This window comes from Cucurbita pepo, chromosome LG15 (genome assembly GCF_002806865.2).
Source record: "Cucurbita pepo subsp. pepo cultivar mu-cu-16 chromosome LG15, ASM280686v2, whole genome shotgun sequence".
NCBI lineage: Eukaryota > Viridiplantae > Streptophyta > Magnoliopsida > Cucurbitales > Cucurbitaceae > Cucurbita > Cucurbita pepo.
In genome coordinates, this window is record NC_036652.1 from 1,863,769 (window position 1) to 1,875,841 (window position 12,073).

Sequence of the window (12,073 nt, forward strand, 5' to 3'; positions counted from 1 at the left end):
AGATATAACACAGGTTTTAGGAGGAGATTGTTAGATAAAACCTTTGTTTTTCCTTATTTAGATTCACACGTTTACATTTAATTCTCCATTTGACCATTTGACAAACACGTCGAATGGATTAGCGAATTCTTAGACGGCAATTTTCTAGTAAGTGGCACAGATTCAGTTAGCCACTCTCTACCCATTTTTAGGATAGGTTATATTTAAATAGGAAATCTGTTCAGAAGATTTCATAACATGATTTTGAAGAGCAGTCAAACTTTCAGTCCTTCTCTCTCTCTATTATTTTACGCATTTTATTTTTCTTCCAACAACCTCTTGTCGACAATTTCCTCTCACCGAAAAGAAAGGATTTCCCTGGCCGATTATCGAAATCCAACAGGGACGTGGAAAACCCGGATGCGGCGGTGATAGGTACACTATCCGTCCTTGGCCATTTTGCTTTGACGTTATTTGACTCCGGGTCTACGCACTCCTTTATTTCCACTGATTTTGTTAGTCAAGCAAGGATCGTATTAGAACCCTTGTTACATGATTTTCTAGTAGGCACCCTGGCAGGGGTGGATATGGTTGCCGCCTATAGGGTAAGGAATGGTCACGTAGTAGTATCAAGGGTTAGCTTGGGTGTAAACTTAATGGTGGTCGATATGACCGTGTATGATGTAATCCTAGGCATGGACTGGTTAGCAGAAAACCATGCTAGCATAGATTGTCACAAGAAGGAGGTCATTTTCACGTCACCGTCGAGGACTAGGTTTAGATTCAAGGGCACCAATCTGGGTACAATGTCCAAGGTGATATCGATGATGAAGGCGAAGAAGCTGGTCCAGCACGGGGCCTGGGCGATACTAGCCAACGTGGCAAGGATCAAGGAAGAAGGCGTCTCCCTAACCGCGTTGCCTGTAGTAAGTGAGTTCCCAGAGGACTTGCCAGGGATTCCCCCATCCCGAGATGTCGACTTTTCTATAGAACTGGAACCAGGAACCGACCCCATATACAAGGCCCCGTATCACATGGCACCAGCAGAGCTGAAAGAACTTAAGATGCAACTACAAGAACTGCTAGACAAGGGGTTTATCAGACCGAGCGTGTCACCTTGGGGTGCACTGGTATTATTCATCAAGAAAAAAGGCGGTTCCATGCGCTTGTGTATTGATTACAGGGAACTGAATAAGAGGACGGTGAAGAATAGGTACCCCCTCTCACGCTCGAGGACTTGTTTGATCAGCTCAGAGAGGCCACAGTGTTTTCAAAAATTGATTTTCGTTCAGGTTACCACCAGATCAAGATAAAAAACGAGGGCGTGCCAAAAACAGCTTTCAGAACAAGGTACGGCCATTATGAGTTTGTGGAAATGTCATTTGGACTCACTAATGCTCCTATAGTGTTTATAGAATTGATGAATCGGGTGTTCAAGGAATATTTGGATACCTTTGTCATTGTATTCATAGATGACATCCTGGTGTATTCAAGGACGAATCAGGAACACCAAACGCACCTGAGGAAGGCTTTGACAGTCTTGAGGGAAAATAGGTTCTATGCCAAATTCTCGAAGTGTGAGTTTTGGTTACGAGAAGTCTCGTTCCTGGGACATGTGATATCGGCGAAAGGAGTATCAGTTGACCCTGCCAAGGGGGAAGCGGTCACCGGCTGGGCCCGTCCAACTACTGTGATTGAGGTACGGAGTTTTCTGGGTCTGGCAGGCTACTACCGACGCTTCGTGCAAGACTTTTCCAAGATAGTGGCACCCCTCTTACGACTAACTCGAAAGGCTACAGCGTTCGTATGGACTGAGGAGTGCGAGGCAAGCTTCCGGGACCTGAAGGAGAGACTTACGACCACACCCGTGCTCACAATGCCTGATGGTACAGGGAACTATGTCATTTTCAGTGATGCTTCCAAGAAGGGTCTGGGGTGCGTGTTAATGCAACCTGGGAAGGTTATTGCCTACTCCTTCAGACAGCTGAAGGACTATGAAAAGAACTACCCTGTGCATGACTTGGAACTGACAGCAGTAGTCTTCGCGTTAAAGATATGGCGACACTACCTGTATGGGGAGAGGACTCAGATCTATACCGACCATAAGAGCCTGAAGTACTTCTTCACCCAGAAGGAGTTGAATATGAGACAATGACGGTGGCTAGAACTAGTCAAGGATTATGATATAGATATCCAGTACCACGTCGGGAAGGCCAACGTAGTTGCAGATGCCCTAAGTAGGAAGACAGCGCATTCGTCGGCACTAATCACGAAAGAACCCAGAGTGCAGGTAGACTTCAAGCGAGCAGAAATAGCAGTAGCCTTGGAAGGTATTAAGGTGTAACTGGCTCGGCTAACTGTACAACCCACCCTTCGGCAGAGAATTATTGAGGCGCAGGCAAGGGACTCTAGTTTAGCGAGGGCACTTAACGAAATGGAGACAGAACCAGGTGGTGGGTACTCCAAGTCAGCAGATGGTGGGTTACTGTACTGGCTTGTGTGTACCGGCGATAGGGGAATTGAGGGGTGAAATACTGAGAGAAGCGCGCATAACTCCCCATTCGTCATGCACCCTGGCGGTACGAAGATGTATCAGGACCTCAGACCCCACTTCTGGTGGTGTGGCTTGAAGAAGATATCGTACAGTTTGTCGGCAAATGCTTAGTTTGCCAACAGGTTAAAGCACCCAGACATAGACCAGCAGGATTACTACAACCCCTCAATATACCAGAATGGAAGTGGGAGAACATCGCCATGGATTTCATAGTGGGCCTACCTAAGACGTTGAAGGGTTACACTGTCATATGGGTGGTCGTGGACAGATTGACAAAGTCAATGTTAAATAAAACCTGAGTTTTTCCTTATTTACATTCACACGATTTCATTAGTTGATTGAATACCTCCGTTTGACCATTTGACAAACACGTCGAATGGATTACCAAAGTTTTAGACGGCAATTTTGTAGGAAGTGATAGATTTAGTTGGCCACTCTCCAACCATTTTTACGATAAATTATATTTAAATAGTTAAATCTGTTCAGAAGATTTAACAACCTGATTTTAAGCACAGTCAAAATTTTAGCAATTCTCTCTCTTTGTTATTTTACGCGTTTTATTTTCTTCCAACAACTTCCTGTCAACGATTTCCTCTCACCGAAAAGAAAAGGATTTCCCTATCGAAATACAACAGTCAGCACATTTCCTCCCCAGCAAGGCCACCTATACAGTAGACAATTGGGCACAACTGTACATGAAGGAAATCGTCAGATTACATGGGGTCCCCGTGTCGATTGTATCAGACCGAGACCCACGTTTTACTTCAGCATATTGGCGTGGACTCTAGAAAGCGTTGGGCACTCGATTGGACTTCAGCATAGTGTATCACCCACAGACCGATGGACAGATGGAACGCTTGAACCAAATTCTAGAGGACATGTTGGGGGCCTGTGTACTTGATTTCACTGGGAGTTGGGACTTGAAATTGCACCTTATCGAATTCGCTTATAATAACAACTACCCGGCGACAATCGGTATGGCACCGTACGAGGCATTGTATGGAAGGCGGTGTAGGACACCATTATGCTAGGGCGAGGTAGGAGAACGGGAACTGGTGGGTACAGAGCTGGTCCAAGTCACGAACGAGGCGATGCAGCAGATCAGGGGGAGGATGCGCATTGCTCAAATTAGACAGAAGAGTTACGCGAACTCAAGACGAAGAAACCTGGAGTTCGAAGTGGGCGACATGGTATTCCTGAAGGTGGCCCCCATGAAGGGTGTTCTAAGGTTCGGACGCAAGGGCAAACTAAGTCCGCGCTTCATAGGACCCTTCGAGATTTTGGAGCGAATCGAACCCGTTGCGTATAGGTTAGCCCTACCCCCGTCTCTCTCATCCATACACAACGTGTTCCATGTATCGACACTTCGTAGGTACTTAGCGAACCCCACGCACGTGATAGATTATTCGACTCTGGACGTGACCGAAGACTTAAGATACAAGGAGAAACCAGTGGGGGTCCTACCTCGCAAGATAAAAACCTTGCGCACCAGAGAAATTGCATTTATCAAGGTGTGGTAGGGGAACCAATCAGCAGAGGAGGCCACCTAGGAATGAGAGGATGAGATGAGGGAGAAGTACCTAGAGTTGTTCATGGATGCAAACCCTTTCGAGAACGAAAGTCCTTAACAGGGAGGAGTGATGTAACGATACACATTCCAAAACAAAAAAAAAAGGGCGTGCCAAAAATCTCGCGATTTTCGGTGGGATTCCCTCGGACCCCATTAAACCCTAGGGTCACAGTGGCTGCCTCTCGGTGAGCCAGCCATTGCTGTACCGTGAGCGAGAGCGAGGGGCAGTCAGATCGGGTTGGGAGATTGATAACGCCGCGAGCTTTAGGTAGGAGCGGGCGCTAGTGTACGTCGGGGCAAGGGGAGACAGACGCGCCACCGGAGACAGACGAACGACGATCCCACCGGTGATAGTAGTCAAGTCCCGTGATTAGGGTTGTCAAGGCTTCAGAGCGAGGAAGACGAAGCGGCGGGCACGGGTCGGCCCTCGGCACTCTACAAGTTCGTCTCGGCTAGCATGCAGCCCGCACCTCGTAGGCCGCGCTCGAACACCACCACTGGGCCTCATTCCCTTTCAACCCAAACCAGAGACGCATCCAGAAACCCTGCGCCGTCAGTGTTTTTCGCAGCTCGTCGGTTTTGGCTTCATCGGCGGCTCCGTTGCACTCTCAGCTTAGCGGCTTGATGTTCAAATAATATACTGATTTCTAGGTTTTCGACCCTTCTGAAGCCATTCCCACCCTTGTTTCAACCATCTGAGGTCAGTATAACTCCATTTTGATAAAACAGCCTGTGATAGGGACGTACCTTGGTAGCTAGGCATAAGAGCTAGTTGTGAAAGGGCTCTAAGTGTATCATGTTATCTTATAGGAGGTAGTTAGGCGCCGGAGTTAGCATTGTGGGTGACTTCAGCCAAGGCCAAGGAGGTAAGTAACCTTACTGTTGGTGTTAGTTATGTATGTATGATGGTGCGTGCCCTGTGGCCCTTGCATGCACCATATGTGTTGTTGATGTATGCTAGGTTATATGTTCTTGCTGTGAAACGCTGATGTAGGCCATATTTATGTATGTGATGTTTGTGCCACGGTTTGCTACCCTGTATGTATGAGCTTGATTGACATGTCATGATTGTAATGAGAACCTCACATGCCATGAATGTGATGACTAGTATGCTACGATATGCTTACTCGATGTTTAACCCAGTTATGCTATGTAATGCAGTGAGGGGATGGAACGTTGTATGTATAATGACATGGAGGTAAACCTTAAGGACCTCATGCACGCTATGTGTTATGTACATGGAGCTTCCCCCGTTATGCTAATGATGGTACGGACGCGTACATTCGATATTGTGTTCGCTACGATATCATGCAGGCCCTCATTTTTCGTGGCGTCCGGTATTGTATGTCATACGTACCCGACTAAGTCAAGCCCAGGGAGTTCGCATGCGAACTCGCCTGGTGGTCCCACAGTCACGCACGTGGGCCATGTGTGGGAAAGTACCATGCATCCACCCTGCCTGGACAAAGCAAGGGTCTAAGGCCATGGGAAGGAATGGAAGACCGACCTCTCTCTCGTTTTCTTTCTTTTGACACTTGTGCTTATGTATGTGTATTGTATGCAATCGAATGTATCCTAATGTATGATTATATGCTTAACCCCAACAGTGGGGCGACTTACCGGGTATTTTATATAATACTCAAGCCACGTGCTACCCATGTTTTTAGGTAAGGGCAAGACCTCCATGTACAGCTGACAGTGAACGCTGCAAAGGCCATGAAAGTCTTAAGAAGGGTTTGTAGTGTCGTAGGCGTCTTGTTGGATTCTCTCGGATGATAGTTATTGCAATTGTTCTTCTAGTTAACTGTTGATTATTTCTAGGTTAGGCTGTCGTTATTGTTTTTCCCCAGGTATGAACTACTTATAATAATGAACGTATTGTCATTATTGAGACTATCTTACGTAAACTCTCGTTCTTTCGTTATACAAGTACAAGGTAACGTCATTAATTAGGTTAGAGAAAATTAGGGACGCTACCGTATGAAAGTCCTTGATGCTATGATTAAATTTTCAGGTATCACACAATGGATGTTGATTTTCATGTAGTAAAAATTACACGTTCTAGGTTTCACGTTATTCATAAATTTATAAATTTCCTTGGTTTGATGATACCCACTCCAAATTATAGTGTTCGTTAAGGTGTTACTTTCTATATGCCAATATTCAAACATGATCTTTTTGAGTATCAAAAGCTTTCCACTTATGATATCTATTTACCCTTTTGCTTCCCTAGATGTTCATTTTTTCTTTGCAACTTGCCAACTTGCACACACCCACTCATTATTGCCTACTACTCCCTCTTCTTTCTCAACAAAATGAGGCCCAAAGTCCTTTTCGACGCTCTTATTGTCATATTTTTCGATAAACAAATTGATCGTAAGCTAATTGAGAAAACTTCGACCTAATGATACCATTGTTAATTTGTGACAAAACGCATATTTTCTTAGGGATGTACATAGATTGAGTTAGGTTGGTTATGTTGGTGACCCAAACAACTCGAATAGAATTCAGATTGGGTTGGATTGGGTTGTCAAGTTGTTTTTCTATAACGACCCTAAATTTCTACCTACTCAAATTCGCTGCTAATTTTATCGGATGTCTCTGTCCTCTATATAGAGACTATGCACGTGCATAAGGTAGACTCATATTCAAACTCCTAGTCTTAAGTTAAAATAAGTTGTTTTGCATTTAATTGTTTTAAATTATTTTATTTTGTAATTGTTTTTATTTTTTTGAAATTCAATATTTTATATTTAAACAGGTAAGACCATGACATGACTGTGTTTTTCTAGAAAAGATAATGTTTTAAATGTTTTCGACTTTTATTATAGATGGTGCTTTCTTTTAGGAGTTATATTTTCGCATTAGACATAAGCACGAGACATTAGCAGCGACTCTGAGTAGGTAGAAATCTAGGGTCGTTACATTTTCTTTTAAAAAATCTTACTAATCCATAATATATATTAAATTAATAACTAAAATTTTATAAAATTTAAATATCAAATATTTACCATTGACAGCATAACTTACCTTGGTTGCAAAAGTTACTTAAAAAGTAGAGTATGATTGTGTTGGACTCTAACTCTATTTTCAGGTTGGTCGAGTGAACCCGACCAAAAAAAATTCAACCTACAAACTAATATGAATCATCAATTTTCCAAAAATTCAACCGAACCTAAACGAAAAAAAAAAAAATCTAACCGGTTAGTTCAAATGGGAGAAGTCGAACATGGGGCAACTCTAACATCTTTATGTTTTTCTCTAGCATAAGAGGTTTCCACGTTGAGTTTAATTATTTGTTCAAGTTTTGTCGAACTATTTGCTTAAATTAGAAAAGGGTATCTCCACAATCGTATGATATTGTCCACTTAGAAGTTTAAGCTCTCAGCTTTACTTTGGGCTTCCCCAAAAGAACTCGTACGAATAGAGATAGTATTCCCCACTTGTAAACTCATGATCTTTGAGTTGTTACACACTGGAAGGTACACTTTATGCGTATAGATAGTAACTTTCAATTATTTTTAGTCTTTCTTAACTATTATATCTTTAGGATCACTCTCTTTCGACTGTGATCTGGATTCTTCCATGTATCTCTCGTTTACTCTAGCATAACAAATGATCTCGTCAATCTGAATATGACGCTTTTTCCATGTTAAACCCAGCTTTTTCACTTTTGAATAGTGAAACCCGAGTTCAAGAGTTCAATCTGTCAAACTAATCTTCGTTTAGCTTCTAGAATCTATTTCTTAGTTCAAGATCCCTCTTACTAACTGGAATCAAAGAATTAGTAGACCTGTTCCGCCCAAAATGGGAGAAGAATAGCCCGTACCAGTTCCTTTAGTAGTTCAGGCAATGGGATTGTTCAACCGACAGGTGAATGAGTTTACCCAGTGATTCTCTCCTACCCCTCTCCCTTCAAACACTGTAACCAATCTGATCTCCCCTTTATTCATTTTTTTGGGACAAAGGAAACCTCCTTTAGTCTCGGCTGAAACTCAAGAAGGTTCAAAAGGCAATGGACTTGCTTTACCGAGTGAAAGAAGGCAAGGGAATAGAAGGGCTGGCGCTTTACCTTGTTCAATCAGGGAATTCAATCGAATTAATCTTTCATTTGATTCTCCCTTTGTAAACTCTATCTTCGTCTTCTGACTTAGCTCAATTATGTTCAAACTTATAATAGTAATATAAATTACAAATATTTAAATGTTGATCCCAGAATAACTCGTTCATTTGGTCGTGGTTCAAATGTTTCCTTCATTTTTTTCTCTCTATATTTAATATCTTTAAATATATTAATACATGAAGTTAATAAATAAATAAAGAAGGTAAAATAATTAAGATTAAATAGTTTGATGTAGAACTTTCAAGATAGAACATCTAGATCTAAACTTTTGTACTAAGAATAAAATATTTCACATTACTTTATGCTTTAAAAGATTCTATTTATTCTATTTTATATATTTATTGCTAAAAAGACCATAAACTTTAAAAACAGTAGACAAAATATTGGATGAAGTCTAAGTTTAGAAACATATTAGAAACTTTGTAATTTGAACTACGCTTCCCTTTTGTAAAAATTCAAATTTAAGAATTAACTAGAAACTTTTGATCGTTCATAGACTAGATAAACAAAAACAAAATATCAAAATTCAGAGACTAAACTTATAATCTAACCTAAAAGATCATTGACATATCAGTTCAAGAATGAGAGACTAAACTTAAAATTTAACGGGATTTGAAATAATTCTTTCAAGAAGAAAGGGGGCATTAGGTGGGTTTCTAATATCAAACTGAAAGAGGAAGGAAACCCTAATGAGGTGAGGAGGTATACCAAACTTGGAGTCTTATAACTTGGGGATTGGTTTTTGAATCAAGAGGAGAGGAAGTGTAACACCTCAAAATCGTGAACTTGACAACGATAATAATGGGCCAAAATAAATAATATTTATTAGCGGTGGGTTTGGACTATTACAAGTGGTATCAGAGCCAGATACTGGACAATGTACCAGCGAGGACGTTGGGCTCCCAAGAAACATATGACAGAGAGGGAAACGGAGCATTTTTTACAAGAGTGGAAATCTCTCTCTATTAAACCCGTTTTAAAATCGTGAGATTGACGACGATAAGTGATAGACCAAAACGGACAATATCTACTAACGGTGGGCTTAGGTCATAATGGACAATATCCGCTGACAGTGGGTTTAGGATGTTACACGAGAGATTCTAAGCTTGACAACGATAAGTGATGGGCCAAAACAAAGAATATCTACTAACGGTGGGTTTGGGCTGTTACAAGTGGTATCAGAGCAAGATATCGAACAATGTACCAGCGGGACGTTGGGCTCCCAAGAAACATCTGATGGAGAGGGAAACGGAGCATTGTTTACAAGGGTGTGGAAACCTCTCTCTAGTAAATCCGTTTTAAAACCGTGAGACTAACGGCGATACATAACGGGTCAAAACGGACAATATCTGCTAGTAGTGGGCTTGGGCCATAACGGACAATATCCGCTGACGGTGGGTTTAGGATGTTACCCGAGAGATTCTAAGCTTGACAACGGTAAGTAATGAGCCAAAACAAATAATATCTACTACTGGTGGGTTTGGGCTTTTCCAAATGGTATCAAAGCTAGATATCGAACAATTTACCAGCGAGGACGTTGGGCTCCCAAGAAACATCTGATAAAGAGGGAAACGGAGCATTTTTTACAAGAGTGTGGAAACCTCTCTCTATTAAATCCGTTTTAAAACCGTGAGGTTGACGACGACAAGTAATACGCTAAAACGGATAATATCTGCTAACAGTGGGCTTGGACCATAACAGACAATATCCACTGACGGTGGGTTTAGGATGTTACACGAGAGATTCTAAGCTTGACAACGGTAAGTAATGAGCCAAAACAAATAATATCTAGTGACGATAGGTTTGGGCTGTTACAAGTGATATTAGAGCCAGATATCGGACAATGTACTAGTGAGGATACTGGGCTCCCAAGGAACACCTATTGGAGAAGGGAACAGAGCATTTTTTACAAGGGTGTGGAAACCTCTCCCTAATAGATTTGTTTTAAAACCGTGAGACATACGACGATATGTAACGAATCAAAACGGACAATATCTATTATCGGAGGGCTTGGGAAGGTCGGTTTGGGGTCTTACACTAAAAGGGGGAAATTGCACATGCCCAAGTGCAGAAAAGGTTGGGTCAACAACAACAGATTTCTCTCATTTTTAGTGTTTGTTGGGAGCTTTAAGACAAAAGGGTCCTATGGCCTACTCATTGCTGTCCCCATTTTAGCATAGCCATGGATTCATTTGTTCATCCATAATGCTCTCCCCTCCTCCTCCTCCTCCTCCTCATCTACATCCATTCAACCCTAAACCCTCTGCCCATCTTCTCTCAAAAATCACTATCAACTAATCAATGCACTGACTTAGCCACACAAACTAACCTTCTCTCTTTTTCTTTAAGGATGAACATTCAAGAACCCTAAGAAAACTCATTACATACTTTCCAATTTCAGCCCCAAACACAGGAAAAACAGAGTAAATTACAGAGAGATCAATGGTACAGAGTACATACATGTATGTCCAGAAGCGCAACCGCCATTCAGATTTTGCATATATGGCCTGAAATGTCACTGTTATACTTCATTCCTATCATAATCATTCAAATTTTGAACTGAAGCACACGGAATGAAAGCAAAAAATGAGTAACGAAATTGAAGGATACTTGATCAATATCAATATCAGTTGAGGCTATTTTGTTGTTCTTCATTCAAGAAATCCATACTCAGTCGCACACCAAATTCCCCTAACACAACGAGAAGAAACGAGTGAGAACAAATTAAGAACAAAATCAAGGAAGAATGAGTAAGGAAATTAAAGAATACTTGATAAATATCAATATCAGTTCGTTTTCTTGTTGGAAGTAGAAGCTATTTCGTTGTTCTTCATTCAAGAAATCCATACTCACAGTCGCACACCAGATTCCCCCAACACAACGAGAAGACAAAATTAAGAAGGAAGATGAAGCAGAAGAAGAAGAAATTAAGAAATATGATGTCTCTCTATCATTTTCTTTTTCAATAGTTCTTTCGTTTGTTCTTCTTTTTCCGAGAATCTTTCGTTCTCTCTTTCTGAAATCTGTGTGGTGATTAAGATGTAGATGTAGTACCTGCAGCAGTAGTAGCAGCAGCAGTAGCAGCAGCAGCAGCAGCAGCAGCACGAGCCATTCCTTCCGTGACGGATGTAAGCTTCTGCAGATTCAATTTCACAACCGTATCTGCAAATAGACGCGTATCCTCTTCCGTATTCCCTTCCGGCACATCAACGATGTACGATTCCAAAACGACAGTCCAGATCTGACCATCGCGCTCCATCTCGTGCACCGTCGTTACGGACCGGTAGTTCCTCAATCGATGGTCGCCGCCTGTGATACTAAAACCTGTCACATATTGATCGTCGTCGAGTATATCGAGTCGCTCTGTACTCGTCGCCGCCGGGAGGCCGGAGATTACATAGACATCTCTGGTGCATCCTACGGTCATTATGAAGTCTTCGGCGACGGAACAGCTCTTAATGAAGTGCTTGTAAATCTGAGGCTTATCGAAGCGGCGGACGACGGACCAAACGACATCGCGCGGCGCTCGGATGAGTTGAGAGAGGAGAGAGGAGCATTGGCCTGGGCGGAGTTCGTAGGAGTGAAATTGGAAGACGAGATGCTTCAGGTCGTCAAACTCGTGCTGAGATAATCCGGCCGGGACGTTGAGGTGGTGGGTTGTGGCGGTGGTGGAGGCGGTGGCGGTGGCGGCGGCGGTGGCGGAGTCGAGGTGGTGGTGGTCGATTTCTGACGGTTCACCCATTTCCATTTATGTTTTAAGCGCTTTTCTTGTCCAAATGTCGGGCTTTAGACGGATGAGCGAAGACTTTTTGTTCTTTTTTTCTTTTTTTTTTTTTTTTTTTTTTAA

At 42.3% G+C, this 12,073-nt stretch overlaps 1 protein-coding gene across 1 annotated transcript; it reads right to left on the bottom strand.

Moving 5' to 3' along the window:
- Window positions 1-10,540: 10,540 nt before the first annotated feature.
- Window positions 10,541-12,028, bottom strand: LOC111811932 (abscisic acid receptor PYR1-like). Its single transcript, XM_023699003.1, has 2 exons — window positions 11,281-12,028; window positions 10,541-10,917 (listed from the first exon to the last, which is right to left on the bottom strand). The coding sequence occupies exons 1-2, from the start codon at window positions 11,972-11,974 to the stop codon at window positions 10,853-10,855; spliced, it is 759 nt and encodes a 252-aa protein (XP_023554771.1). The 5' UTR covers window positions 11,975-12,028; the 3' UTR covers window positions 10,541-10,852.
- Between the last annotated feature and the right edge of the window lie 45 nt (window positions 12,029-12,073).

Excerpts from the sequence above, each read along its gene's own strand:
- LOC111811932 (XM_023699003.1), bottom strand. The coding sequence starts at position 11,974 with ATGGAAATGGGTGAACCGTCAGAAATCGACCACCACCACCTCGACTCC. Across the intron at positions 10,918-11,280 it reads TGCTGCTACTACTGCTGCAG|GGGAATTTGGTGTGCGACTG; the intron begins GTACTACATCTA and ends TCGTTGTGTTAG.